Source organism: Pollachius pollachius (genome assembly GCF_949987615.1).
Source record: "Pollachius pollachius genome assembly, chromosome: 16".
NCBI lineage: Eukaryota > Metazoa > Chordata > Actinopteri > Gadiformes > Gadidae > Pollachius > Pollachius pollachius.
This window is the reverse complement of record NC_136949.1, coordinates 4,683,547-4,698,813: the sequence shown is the minus strand read 5'-3', so window position 1 is coordinate 4,698,813 and position 15,267 is coordinate 4,683,547. Positions and strand designations below refer to the sequence as shown.

Here is a 15,267-nt window from a genome sequence, read left to right as displayed (position 1 = left end):
TTCTACCACAGCTCTTCACTCAACGAGCTCCTCTGCAAACAAACCACTAAACACACACCAGTATGACATGTAGAGCTGCAGCCTAGAGGAGAGGGAGGGGGGGAGGATAAAGCTAGGCGGTGGCCAAGCCTTTTGCGTCATCCTATGAGGACGCAGAGTGTTTAAAAGGGGCGTGGCCGCCGGACGGTAACATCTGTGTGCCTCTCCTCTCTAGCCCCACAGAGAGAGAGCGAGAGAAAAAGAGAGAGAGAGTGAGTGAGAGAGAGAAGCAGAGAGAGAGGTGAGGTCGAGAGTGAACACCAGAGAGCGGTTGGTGCTTCGCTCGGGACAGACGAATGTTGAATGTGGTCGAGCTGTTACCACCCGCGAGACATCACAGGAAGTACTCTCCCGTCAGCCGCGGCGCTACGGCCCCTCAGAGGTGTGGCGGGACAGGACTGACTGGCTGCGTCCGGGACTGTCGTTTATCCCGTTTTTCCGTTTGACGTTCTGCCGACGAGGAGGTGTGCTTTACCGGTTCCATCCCCCCAGGGGGGTTGTGAGAGGAACGGGGAGATGCTGTGGCTGTGAGCGGCGCTTGTTGCGTTATTCATGATTTTGCATTGCTGCAAAAGAAAAAGACCCATACATGTGGATACTGCAATGAGCGACAGGCGACCAAGCAGCACTTACAGCAAACGAGCAGCAGGACGCTGTCCGTAGCCGGGGTAAGCTAGGAAATGCTGAATGAAAGCAGGCTGTCGTCCAGCTGCCGGTAATCAAATGAGACCCAGGGAGGTGTGTGTGTGTGTGTGTGTGTGTGTGTGTCACAGACACAGGTTTTAAGATAGGTCTCCATCTGTTTAAGGCTATCTGTGTGGGTCTATCTCTCCTCCGTGTGTGTGTGTCTCAGACAGAGAGTGACTGGTTTTAAGATAGGTCTCTGTTTGAAGCTTTATCTGTGTCTGTATCGCACTCTCTCTCTCTGTCTCTCTCTGTCTCTCGCTCTCTCTCTCTCTCTCTCTCTCTCGCTGTGTCTCTCTCTCTCGCTGTCTCTCTCTCTCTCTCTCTCTCTCTCGCTGTGTCTCTCGCTCTCTCTCTGTGTATGGCTGTGCTGCATGTGAAGGAGGAGCGCCCTCTCCCTCTCTTTGGGTTTTTCGTGTGTGTGTGTGTGTGTGGTCGGGCGTGCACGTGGAGGAGGAGCGCTCCGTCCATCACTCCTCGCTACGGAGAAAATTCCGCTGGCTGTGAAGGGGGGTGGGCGAGGTGTGTGTCACGTCTGTCTAATTAGGAGGTGTCTGTGGTGCGGCAGGGGCCGGCGTTGCCGTAGGGATGGTGGGGGGGGGGGGGGGGTTACTGGGGGCCCCTGGGGTGAGAGAGTTGTCCCGTGAATGCGGGGAATGCCCCGTGTAATGACAAGGTTGCTGCGCCGAAGAGGTGGTGTTGGGTGGGGGAGGGAGAATGCGTGTCCGTGTGTGTGTGTGTGCACGCACACACACGCCCCAAACGCACACCTCCCCTCTTTCGTCACCGCCTGGCCTCTTCCCCTCCCCTAACCCCCCTCACTCAATTATGTGAGTGTGTGTGAAAGATAGGACGAGCGAGGAAGAGAGGGAGGAAGAGCGAGAGGAGAGAGGGCCAGGCGATGACATACTTATCTTCCGGCGGGAGGAAGGGGGCCGCCAGCCAGGTCGATAATGGGGTCAATGATCCGGAATGTCACCTTGGAACATGGAGGAGGAGGAGGAGCAGGAGCAGGAGGAGACGATGCTGCTCTCCTCCTCCTCCTCCTCCTCCCAGCTCCTCCTCTGTTTGCGCTTCACCTCCTGGTGTCACCTCCTGCCCTCACATGTCTACCCCTGCTCCGACCCACGTCTGGTTGTTATGTTGATGTATATTTGTTTTACTGTGTTGTTTGGTCCGTCTGTGTGTGTCTTTCTTCTGCCTGTGTGTGTGTGTGTGTGTGCGTGTGTGTGTGTGTGTGTGTGTATGCAAGTATGCATGTGTGTGTCTCTCTCGCTCTCTCTCTCTCACAACGGATTGTGTTACAAAACGGGTCCATACCCACTTAGCCCAGACCGATGGTTTTAAAGATGGAAGTCAGTTCCTATATTTGTCTTTTTAATCCGGTCTGATTGCGGAGAGCCGGACTCAGCCGGAAGATCTACCAGCTGAGCGATGGCAAGCTGGACCCTCTCTCCCTCCCTCCCCCCACTTCTCCCTCTTTTAATCCTTAATGGCTTTCCCCCTTTCGCCTGTTTTTGTTTTTAACCCCCGAATTAGAGAGACAATCCTATTTTCCGCCGGCCCCTCCGATGGAGAAGCCGGGACAGATTGTAGGTAACGCGCAGCAGACGAGCAGAGCTTAGGCTGTTTCATCCTCCCCGATTCCACCACCCGTCATCCTTACTGCTGCCGTCGCCATGGCAACTGAGTGGGAGACGGGAAGGGAGGGAAGGGCAGGCAGTGGGGGGGGGTTGCAGTTTGGATGCAGGGCTGGCAGTCCTTCAGATGTGCTCTCTGGCTGTGTCAGGACAGAGCACCTATAGATGTGCATTGTTATAAATAGTCCCAGACGAAGGAGTTGATGTACGTTGCACTTTCTTTTGCATTTGCACTGTCAGACACACACTGATAAATGGATGGTTCATCTAAAAGGTTCGGATGGTTTCCTGGGTTTAATCCACAGTCACAGCTACATCATGGTTTCAAGTCCCAGATGGTCTGTCCTCTCTCTGTTGATGTCTATAGTCAGTCTGATCTGATTCACGTTTGGGTGCTGCTGCATACTCCAGGCTGCTGTGGGTCTGTCCTTGTAGGAGGCCGTGAATTAACCCGGAGCCAAAAAAGTGCTTAGTGTGGAAAAAGTCAAGGTGTGGCCCGGAGGATGCTGCTGTGAGGAATGCGAGTCCCTCCCTTACGTTGTGCGTGTGTACGTGAACGCCTCTCTTGACTAATGGAAAGAATGGTGCCTGGGAGACCGTAGGGCCTATGGAAGGATTTTGTTGTGCAACAATATGGTGACCCGTAAAGGATTTGTGGTGTAAATGTCTCGTCTGACGTTGTTCCGCTTGTAACATTGTAGTTTCAATGTGTATTAACAGACTGAAGAGTTCTGAATGACGGAATACCAGGAGAATATACAGTAGATAAATCAACGTGTTTAGGGGTGTTGCTTTGCATATTTTAATTTACGTATTCAAATACAGAGCAAAGTGTCATACTGTTAATAATCTCTTTTGCATTTCACTTATGAAACGTTTACTGCCAGAGACGTACATCCAATTATTGAATCGAGCTCTTAAACCAGACCTTTCTTTGGATGCTGGCCAACGAGACCCAACTGAAACGGCCGGGCCCCCAACACTGTGGACGAGCTGATTATCCCGCGCTAAGCAGGCCTATGTCTCTCCTTCTGCCCCGGGTCTACCCTTCCTGCAGTGGGCCTGACCCAGGCAAGAATGTCAACACAGTAAAGGGCTGGGGGGGACTGGAGAAGAAGGGAGAGCCTCAGAGACTGTAGGCAGAACAAGTTGGACAGCCTCATCGCGAGGCAAGAACAACAGCCTTTTAACCCCCGAGCTTCCCTCTCCGTCCTCCCCTGTGTCTCACCGCCCTGACGCTACACTTAGACGCGCTGAACGGCCTGCCTTGGATCTCAAAGGGGAGGTCACCTGACCCGTTGACTCCCACGGAGAGAGGCCATTGGAGGGGTTCCAGTACGGGTTGGTTTCGTGAATAACCTTTTTAGTAGCTGGAGGAAACACAGCTAAAGTTGTATGCTATGTACTGGACTTCCCGATGCACTTTGCGTGGGTCAACTGTGTGGTTCAGGGAATGTCCAAAGGTTGAACGATGAGTGACTGCAGCTAAATCCTGAGTACATTAACCCACAAAGCCTCCTGCTTTATCAACAAAGAACCTGCTTTATCAACAAAGAAGCGGCCCAACCCTTACAGGCCCTACCATGAACAGAGCAGCCGTCTCTCCCCCGGCTACCAAATCGACTGACAGTAAGCCGCTGAGGCCATGATTTTAATCATCGCGGCATCGTCTGAGCTTGGTGCTGGAAAGGGTCAACAAACACTGCTTATCCGTTTTGCATCAGTGCAGTTTTTGCTTTTGTACGTGAGGAAAGGCAAAACCTAAAAGACCCGTCATGACAATTCATCAGGTTGGGGGGTTGAAAGTGTACCGCTGTGGCAATACTCCTCATTTTATGTCCGGCAGGATCCGCCCAGTTGCACTCGGTCTGTGTTGAAAAATGTGGTCGCTGGGTGTGGATGATGTTTGTCATTTGTCAGAATGACTTATCACGTATAGTTCATCGAGTAACTCCTAAAACATGTTGGGTTCCCTCGGCTTCCTCTGCTAACACAAAGGGTATGGCCGATGTAATGTTTACCCTAATGAGGCCCCAACAAGTCTTCTGCTTTGAGCAGCAACTCGTGGCGCTTGTACAACACACCTATGAAAACTGTAATAGCATCACATAATTCCCCGCTTCAAAGAGACAATGCTGGCGTCATTCTGTGTTCCTAATACCAATGAAACAATACGTCTGTGTAGTGCGTGGCTGGCATGGGACCATCCTCATTTCCTTCCTCCTAAAACCATCGCTGCTAAGTTACAGCTCGACAGAAGAAGTAAACAAACGCATGTGCGGCGGTATCATCCTTACATGTTAATGCACCTCCCTCTTGCTTCTCCTTTTATGATGTTCTAATGAAAAGAGATGGATTCCGCTGAGACCGGAGACACGCGATGGCTCTTCTTCGGTGGTTGCCCTTGCACGTTCTTGACAACAACACCGATGTAATCGTGCCTTATCTGTCGTTCTATCTGCTAGTAGACACGCTGAGTGGGAGAATAGCACACCGGCGTCCCCTTTGGTTGCTTCATTTGTGTCAGCCATATGATTAGTTTAGAATTACACATGTAATATCTTCTGGCCTTCATCGTCCATATTTACACTGAACACACCAACTTCCTGAAACAGAAACCCAGTCTGGGACTGTCATTGGCACACGGGCCGAGCTGTCAAAAGCCAGCTGTGCCATTTCCCTTTTGAAATCCTTAATTTCTATAGTAGCAAACTCTACCCCCCCGGCCCCGCCCACCCCGGGCCATGGGCAAACCGCGCCACACATTTGCTTGGCACCTCATGCTTACGTGTTAAACAGACGCAGAAGACCACAGTCTATCGTTCGGTCGGTCTGGTATCTGGCCCTCATCGCCCCTCATCTCTCTCGGTCGCTCTGCTGTCTCCGAGTCCGTCGGTTAATCCGGTAATCCGAGCTGGGATCTCACGCACCGCTCCCTTGAGCACTCGGGGCCCTCCCCCATGTAACCCACACTCTCCAAGGGGCTTCCCCCCCCTTTGTCACCAAGCGATACGTAGGCACCGGCCTGCACGGTCCTGTGCGGGCCGTGATCAGGGCTCGGAAAAAGCACAACGTCTTCTCTGCTTTGATTTCGATCGTCTGCGGCCTGGTCTGACGTCATTGCCAGCTTCAGACCGTGCAATGCCTGAGATAAAATGTACTGTTTTAGTTAAGCGATTTTTGTAGACACTTATGCAAATAAACTAACGGTTAATTCAGATAGCAGGTCAATAAAAACGATGGTAGGCAATTTGGAAAAAATAAGCTAGTGTGAAATAGATCATCCCTTCCTTCAGACCTCCTTTCAAAGCCGCTCCCCCAAAAAACATGAATGGCTAGCTAGCTTTAGGAGAAAGTCTGCCTGGCAGATGGATAATGATAAAGAATAACTTGAAGTATTTGATTTAATTCAGAGCTTGATCATGCGGAGATACAGGCAGCGTTTTATTAAGCATCCTCCATGACACAATGGGTGTGTCACGATCCTCATAGGGAAACTTTCACCTCGTGGGCAGTCACAACAAAGGAATCAGAGATGAGGGGGAGTGATCCTCCTGGAGAGTGAAGGATTGGCCGTGGTTGAAAGCAGCAATGGAGGGAGAGAGGCCAAGTTAATTTACAATGCACTAGGGGAGGAAGTGGACACGTCTGCAAGGATGCAGGACCGCTAAAGGATCTACACATGAAAGAAGTCAGGAGATTGGCAAGTCCTCAGTATCAGAGTTCGGGCTACTGGGCAATGCAAATGCAAACTAGCTTTACACCTTTCAATCAGAGAGAGGAAGGGAGATATAACTAGGTGCTAGGAGATGTATACAAATGTCTTTTCAATTGACTAGTAATTAATTATATAAACAAGGTTTATATAATTTATATTATCATTACGATTAATACTTAGACCACAGGTAGGCAATCCGATCATTTCACTGGACCAAATCAAATTATTGGACCAGCTTTTTTTATACGCCTGCAACGGCCACAGATGTTTTTTTGATTTGATTCATTGATTACAAACTCCAGGAGCCAGGAGCCAAACTCTGCATGTTTGGCTCCTGGCTCTATGTAAGCATGTTTGGCTGACATGTTTCTATTGCACAGGGCCTAGCACCTACTGGTACCATTAGGTTGTAAGTAGAGCCCTCACTTTGCACAACATCTGGCTTCGTAATACAGCAGCAGTTTAGCGTCACTCCCATCTCTCTGGTTCAGGTTAAAGGTGCAGTAGGTAAAATTTAAGAGCTATTATTGGAGTGCTATTTGTAGGAAATAGCATAGCCATAAGTCAGCTATTAGTGAGTGAAATATGCTGGGGTAATTTCTGTTTTGAGTTGACTGGGCCTGCCTCTGTGGGAACCGTTTAGATTTTAGACCGCTCCCAGTTTATTTCTGACCAATCAAGGCAACTCTTCTGTAATTGGTTGAGGGATTGCATCTTGCCTGTCCATCACAACTGTGTGAAATGAACTTTTCTTACTGCCAGAGAGATGCAGGTAGGGAGGGAGCATTGGTGGCAAAGAGAGAATTGGTTTGTTTTGGTTGTCAGCTTTCAAAATCAGGGTTGGGACCAGTAATGATCGGTTATCATGATTAATGATATGAATTACGTTTTCAGTCAACGGTAATACGACTATTATCGATTCAAATCAAATTTCATACTATCACTTAAAAAAATATATAAAATGGTTTGTTGAGGCAACAACGTTTTCAATGAGGACTTTGGGAGTTCCTCCAGGGTTCAGACGGTGTAATGTAAGGATATTGCTTCCTGGGGTCCAACGTCAACTCCGCCCACCCACACACCACTTAACCGCTCCCTGGGAACATCCATTATTCCTCCCAATAACTATTTTTCCCTAGTTACTATTATTGTGTTCCATTTGGCCCGGCACGGCTCGTAAAAGCGTTGCCTGCAAGGTGTTGACAACGACCCCTTAGCCTGCGAGGCATAAACATCATTACCTCCACCAAAACCCAAAACAGTACACATCCACACAAAACCACCGCAACTGCGTCAGAGCGATGCAACACGCTGGCGAACACCAACGGTATAATTAGATGAGCATGACAGTTGAGCTAATAACCCGACCGTCTGAGATAGCCGGAGAGTGACAGAGAGCTCCACAATGTGTTAGCGGTAGCTCTTATATGCCGCGATGTGTTAGCAGTAGCTCTTGTATGCCGCGATGTGTAAGCGCTTGCTCTTGTATGCCGCGATGTGTTAGCGGTTGCTCTTGTATGCCGTGATGTGTTAGCGGTTGCTCTTGTATGCCGTGATGTGTTAGCGGTAGCTCTTGTATGCCGCGATGTGTTAGCGGTTGCTCTTGTATGCCGCGATGTGTTGGCGTTAGCACTTGTATGCCGCGATATGTTAGCGGTAGCTCTTGGTAGCTATTGTATGCCACGATGTGTTAGCGGTAGCTCTTGTATGCCGCGATGTGTTAGCTGTAGCTCTTGTATGCTAGCTTGTATGCTAGCTACACAGTTCACTCCAGGAGCAGCGACGTGAACGGTTAGAATGTTATTATTTGTTTCTGGGATCATTAAAGTTTTATCCAGTGTAAATCCAATCACTAAATCAGAAAAGAAGATTAAATGTCCTGAGCAATGAAAGGCTCCCCTTGGAGAGCTTTAACACAGCTGGCGTTTTACTGTCTTTGTGAGGACATTGGCTACCAAGGAAAGGGCAACCGTTCTGGCATTCCGGTGGAGGGAACCTCATTAAAGATAAAAACCTTAGATATAAATGGATAGATAAAGCGATTTATAGATTTATTATAATAAAATGGCAAACGTAGATAAAGTGTCTGTATAGATTGGGGAATCAATAGTACAGTATGCAATGTTAAATTGAATCCCATTAATAATTGAAACCGTCATTGCATTTACCCTCCTCCCCTAATCAATTGATGACTTGGAAGGACTTTCTGGCCATGTCACAGGCCTTTTAAAGTCCCATTGAATATTCCAATGGTTAAACAACACAACGCAACACAAAGCTTTGGAACCCAGATTATGCTGAGAGAAGCCATCTGGTCGGGGAGAAGGTATTTCACACATCTGTTCCTAATACATGACTGTCCACTGTTGCTCTCTCCAAGGCCCTGTACCCTCTCCTTACAGTTTCTCGCAAACGTTGTTTTTTTATTAACATCGGGTTTACGTTGACCTTTTCCGATGCGTCGCTTGCAGAAAGGCTGAACCGAAATGTATTCACGATGTCGGCCAACAGACACGTCACTTTAATTCAGTTAAACAGTTAAACACTCAGTAGGTTGGATTCTTTTTGTTTTAGTTCACTGTCAAAATGTGATTGTTTTTTTATTCATAGCATGGGACATACTTGACTTAATCTACGGCACTCGCTCTAATTGACTGCCTTATTAATCCTCGGGGCCAGGAAGGTTTATACGCCTGCAACAATCCTCCATTACCATGACGCAAATAGCTGCCACTAGTAACCTCCGGGACAATGTCTCCAGACAAACTAACCCAACCATCCCCAAAAGTTGCTGCGCGTATCTTTATCGAGAGTAGGAATTCCTTGCTTGCTTTGTGCGATGGACATCGGAACTCCCTACGGGAGTCGGTACGGTCTTGATAGTGGGGCTATTAATCATAACTGGAGCCCATACCGAAAGACCTTGTTAAAGCGGAGTGCAAAGGCAGGGAGGGTACAGAAGAGGCTGAGAAGTGTATTAAAAGACAGGGCGATGAGGAGTGTGTGAGGGCGGTCAGCAGTTGCTCAGAGTTCACTCCACCCCCTCACCACATCCCATCTCTCTCGCGCACATGTTCCACGAAGCCGAGCGTGTGTCTTGTCCAGGACAGAGCGCTCTTCGCCAGCCTTCTGCCTCTTCTCCAGCCCGAGCTGTCAGAGTCGGCCTCCCCTTGCACCATGCACTGCCTCCCACACTCCCCACCGCTCTCCCACTGAACACCAGAGGCTTCTGGGTCGTACGCTCTCCCCGGAGCCCCAGGCCGGGACCCCGGCCAGACCACAAGGGGCAGCAGAGAGCCAGGCCGTCCAGGGATGGAACAACAAGTGGTCCGCAGAAAAAAACTAAAGTGTGGCTGCCGCATGTGTGTGGGCGGCGGTTATTATCGTTATTGTGTGTGTGTGTGTGTGTGTGTGTGTGTGTGTGTGTGTGTGTGGGGGCGGGCGGCAGTTATAATCGTTTAACGTGTGTCTATCTGTTTGAAGCTCCATCTGTTTTGTGTCAGATAAATGAAAAGGCATGAAAATGATTGTGGAACTAAACAAAGAAGGAAAGCAGTTTTCAGTGCATCAGAATAACAATTGGTCGACTACACCGTGAAGCAGGACATTAAGTGGTTGTATTCATTTGTTAAGTTATACAAGCTAGTGACCCCTCCGTAGATATTCCTGTGCATCAGACGTGGTGCACCCGATCACGGCTGTTGTCCAAACAAACATTATCTAGAGTCTTCCGCCTACAACCTCCCGTATCCCGGTGGTTCCTCGGAAACTCCTAGGAAAAGGAGAATTGAACCGCGAGGCTCTGTAACGTACGCACCGACCCAAGAAGGAGAGCGCGACGGCATTCTCTGTTCACCCAGCGTTCCCAGAACTGCGGTCTCAGGAGTGGCGTGGCGCTCGAAGGTGTTGTGGTTTGCAGGCCGTTCGGGGTCACAAGGCCTGCCCCCGGCTATGACTGGAATGTCCTCCTGTTCCGACAGGCCTCTGCCGCGGCGGTGCACTTGGAAACTTGACCCCACCCTGCCTCCCCACCGCCACCGCCGCCCTGATAGACGTGTGTGTGTGTGTGTCTCTTGGCCCGACGTCTCGAGTCCTCCACTCTCCTCGACACGCTCTGTGTTAATGAAGTTACGACGGCAGTGGCTGTGCCCGCCACTTCATGGCCCGTTGTCAGCGCTAATGTGCTAACCAGCGCTTGGCTCCGCTCCTCTTGTCTGGGTCCGCTTTTGTTTGGTTTATTTACGGCGCTCTTGTCTTTTGTGTCAACGTTTTACGCACATCGGCGACTCGTGAGTGTTTCGTTGGCTGTTAGACCGCTGGGGAGTGTAAAGAGTTTACACTAAAGAGTTTACGTTTGGTCGGGAGCTAATGGACGAGGTGGGCACGCGTTTGTGGACTAATATGGTCAAAGAAGACAATGAAACGCTCCCCTGGGAGGGTAAGGGATGAGGTCCACCATCTGGCCTGGCCCCTGCTAGTGGTTGTGTCCGTGCTGCAGTAGTCTATTTGGGGGATAGTCGAGGATATGTCCAAATAAACGCACACGTCGATGTGTCAGGGAGACGTTTACCTTTTGGGCTTACTTTGTCCCGTGTGTTGTTAAGGGTATGTCCAAATAAACGCACGAGTCGCTGTGTAAGGGGAGAAGGGTTTCGGTGACTCTATCCCGTGTGTGCGTAAAGGACAGCCTTTGTGGTCGTCTGCAGATAGAGCCAGACCTCTTTGTTATGCACTGCGCCATTGGTCCAATTCTTTAATGCTATGAAATGGTTCTGGTTAACAGTGTGATCTAAGACGTGCCACATCATCAAACATAATCTACGAATAAGGATGTATTCTAAGTAACATAAGTCACCTTCTCACCTCATGTAGGCATTTGTTGTCAAAGTTTATGGGGAAAAAGGCTAAATGCTAACCAGACACTTCTCGACCCAGTGGGGAATTGTATGTATACCATGGCTTAGAATTAGGCTGTTGGTACCATTTTAAACATATCCAACCTCTGTCTTAAGATTGCTTTGTTTGGAGAAGAGTTTCTCACGCAAAGCCTGCCAGCAAACAAAAGACTGAAGGGAGTTGATTAGCTTATGATATCATGAGTGTTTCTTTCTTTGGCTGTGGAATCAAACCGTAAATTCACAGCAGTGAGGTCAGAAGCCCTTCCATTTTCGCCAAAAATGTGAAATGGATTCCTCTGCAAGGAATTCGGAATCCGCCAATGTGATTTCACAGTGCCAGTATCTGATACACCCCATGACAGCTGAGATTTCTCCCGAGCTTCCATGTCGATTGGATGGTGGGCGCAGGCTGCAGTTACTCGCTGCGATCCCGCGCGTTATCTACCCGACAGCTGGTAAAGCAGCAGCTGGGGGAGTCAAACATTTGTTTAATGATGCGCAGTGAGCAAGCGGGCAAAGTCTAACCCGGCCGTACACAATATTGCCTGTTACTCATAATCTGTAAGAGTAAGGCCCTGTTTTACTTTTTTTTACCACCATCTGTGAGGCTTGTAAAGCTATTACTAGTCGTTTACTACCCTATCGTGACATCACTCGTACAATGATCTATGACGGATCTGTCTATTGTATGTCTGTGTGTAAACTCACGCTTGTGATGTCACTATAATAGAGTAATGGCTAATAAAGTCACACCTGGTGTTTATAATAGAGGCCCTTTTAAATCAAAGGTGTGTGTCCTTGGGTGTCATAGCTGAGTCATTACAGCTCTCACACACCTGTAGCACAATGAAAAATGTAAGAAAAAAAACATAGCTCCAAGACTGATTCATAACCTTAACAGCATGTTATAAGTGAAGACTGTCCCTGTTTCTATCGGCTGCTGTTGAAGGAGGACTCTTTGAGTCCACTGATCCACACCGATAGAGTCCTTAACTCAAACACCAGTCCCCAGCCACTCTATCTCCTTCCGTCAATTAAAGCCATCTGTGCTTCGTTCTGCTGAACTGGCACAATACGTCTTTCCCCCAATTAAGAAATGTCGCAACAGCATCATCAACCCCGAACAGAGTTAGGAAATATCTGGGGAGAAAAGTGGCAAAGTCGTAGCGTCAGCGCGTATTTCCTGCTAACACGCAGCGCATGTTTTGGGAATCAAATAGTTGGGCTTTGTTCAAGACTTGTCGAGTTTGGTTTCCTCCCGAGTTGGTTTGCAACATGGGAGGCTATCGAGAACAACAGCAACAGTTCTAGTTGTTGCTCCCCAACAGCCTCCCATTGAAACGCATTATCCGTTTAGCTCCGTCGACGGGAACAGCATTTCCCTTGTCCGACCGGAAAACCGGCGGCTTCCGAGATGCGGGAACCATCTCATCTACTACGCTGTCAGCAGGTCTGCAGACAGCGTACGGTCTGAACTGGTCTGAAGCTCATCCACTCGGTCTCCGAGTGGATGAGCTTCAGACCAGTTCAGACCGTACGCTGTCTGCAGACCTGCGCGATGGTGTGTGTGTGTGCGATAGTGTGTGCGACGATGCGGACGGCAAGTGGTTTGTCAGCTCCCCCCGGGGGTGGGGGCGCCTGTGCTATCAGCCGGAGGCTAATTCCGCGACTCTGAGAGGTCTAGCCACTTACTCGCCTCTTTCGGAGGACTCTCCAGATCTCAGCATATCCATGAACCCGTTCTCCCCTCTCTCTCCCCCCCCCCCTCCCCCTCCCTCCTGCAGTTCACTCTGACGGAGGACCGACTGTGAGGCGGAGGCGATCCCCTTCCCCCCTCCTCCCTCCCTCCCTGCCCCCCCCCAGACCCGCCGGCAGCAGCCAAAGGGACCATGGCCCCGCGGAAGCGTGCGGGGGGCCGCAGCGGCCTTTCCTTCATCTTCTGCTGCTTCAACGGCAACGACCCCCCGGAGATCACGTACCGGCTGCGGGAGGACTTCACCCTGCCCGTCATGGAGCCCTCGCTGCCCATGCCCGGCCTGGACGAGCTGGACAACATGTTCGCCGAGCTGGTGGTGAGTGACAGACGCACACACACACACACGCACACACACACACACACACACACACACACACACACACACACACACACACACACACACACACACACACACACACACACACACACACACACACACACACACAGGTGTTAGGTGGTGTTGAGTCTAGGGGGCTATCCTCCCCACTGAGGGGTACTGGGTTACCTCCCCAATGTCCAAATCCTTAATCGAAGCCTCCTCGAATAAGTGCCCTACCCCCTACCTGCTCCTTATCAAAGCTCCATCAAAGTAAAAGCATGAGTTAATGACTCTCATATCCCCTAAATGTATGCCGTTTCATTCTGTGATTTTGATAACTAGAGGAGAAGTTTGTGTCATACGTTGGTCTATCTACTCAACTGATATTATTAAGACACAGCAGTGTGATTACCTCCCATTCAGTGTGTCATTATTAAAACCACACCGTTAACTGATATAGTCATCACATCCTTGGCACATCTGAATGAAGACACTGTCTCCAAAGATACATTCATCACAGTCAGGTCAGACAGTGTTGATTCACTGTGGAGACAGCTGAGTAACTGTCACTTCTCCTCGTACCGGGGGGGGCTGAGTCAGAGGAATGGGGACCATGCAGTCTGTGTTTGTCTCTCTTAATTGTCACCCTTCGTTTGTCTTGCCCCCCCCGTCCCCTCCTACGGCCCTGTGCTCCTCTCCAGCGGTGGACACACTCATTAAGGGGCGTGCCGTCTATCACACATCAATAGAGCCCATTCAGGAAAACAAGTGTCTGGGCTTCCTCATTCTGCTAATTGCTGGTCTTTTGTCCGTCCGTTCCACCCTTGATCAGCGCACCAGAGGCTGGGTTCAGTGTGACAGAAGGGAGGCTTCCACTTGCTCTATTAAGCAAAGAAGAGAAAAGAGGCGAAAATTGCCGTGCACTGCCCTCTTGTCCTCCACAATAAGAGCCCCCCTTGTTATTTGCATAATTAGGGGAAACACGTGCTCCCAGATCAGAGATGATGTCATCAACACATCCCTCCTAACCCTGAAGCCAGTGCTTAAGCTGGTCCTTCTCGAAGCATTTAGCGAATTTCGGAATACCACCTTATTTTAGGTAAAAGTATTATTTAATATATAAATGTCAGCATCTATCTTACACATGGGGTAAATTGACATCCTCCGGTAGCGTGGAATAGACACCGTAAGAGGAACACACAACAGGAAGTATCGAAAGTAATCAATCGGCCATGGCCCCCTTTTAAGTAATTTGACCAGGATACACATATTGATTCACTGGACTGAGGGGACGTTTAAAAACGGCCCAACGGAAACCGCTTTGAGACCAGATTTAGTACCGAGGCCTAATTCAGCCAATATCATCCAATCAATGGTTACGATATGTAAATGATGCATAGGTATTGATATCTGCAATGTACCGTTTAGGAGTTTTTAGGAAGACCCTTGAATGTAGTATAAATCTAGCCTTATCTGAGCCAGAGGGAATCTATTACAGGTCGTTAGGGGGTTTTGGGGCAATACCCCAACATGAATCAAGGAACCCCGACAGGTTAGGGGTGTGTGTGTGTGTGTGTGTGTGTGTGTGTGTGTGTGTGTGTGTGTGTGTGTGTGAGAGATCCGTCCCCTGTTAGTGGGTCCTGACAGCAGCACCCTTTACTGAGCCCCAGCAAACGATCTGTTGTGGATTGTGACGCACGGCCGTGCTGCCACATGTGTGTTGCCACATGTCCCAAAGAGAAGCCACGCCTCGCCTTCCCTCTCTCTTTTTATTCTCTCGCTCTCTCGCCCGATGACTCGCCCGTCAAACAACCAGTAAATATCTGATCGGTCGTCATGGTAGCCCCCCTCGATGTCGACACACGCAGAGACAGAGACACAAACACGCTCGCACAGATACACACGCACACAGACAGAGACACACGCACACACAACGCACACGGATACACACACCACACGCGTATACATGTATATAAAAAGCTTGTGTAACTGAAAACAGAGGTCTGTAACTGTCAGTCACTTCAGGACCATGGCCTGCGCACCAAAAACAATACCTCAAAGACGAGAGTATTGCCGTACAATGCACCCCATCTGCTTTATGTCACTGTCAGCTGTGGCTGGATGATTGACATCTTGTGCATGATACTCGTTTTAGCATTTTTCATACTAGCCTAGTTTTGGGTATCACACTGAATGCCATCCTGTGTGAACAG

General features: G+C 49.4%; 1 protein-coding gene across 3 annotated transcripts in view; it reads left to right on the top strand.

The window, feature by feature from the left end:
• Positions 1–15,267, top strand: part of daam1b (dishevelled associated activator of morphogenesis 1b) — a 56,548-nt gene that overhangs the window by 12,109 nt on the left and 29,172 nt on the right. For 2 of the 3 annotated variants that reach the window (XM_079753713.1, XM_079753711.1), the window contains exons 1-2: positions 242–707; positions 12,764–13,051. In XM_079753713.1, the coding sequence (XP_079609839.1) occupies positions 12,869–13,051 (183 nt within the window). In that variant the 5' untranslated portion in view covers positions 242–707; positions 12,764–12,868. Of the gene's footprint in view, positions 1–241; positions 708–12,763; positions 13,052–15,267 lie in introns of those variants that run through there. The other variant, XM_079753712.1, reaches the window with a different exon arrangement.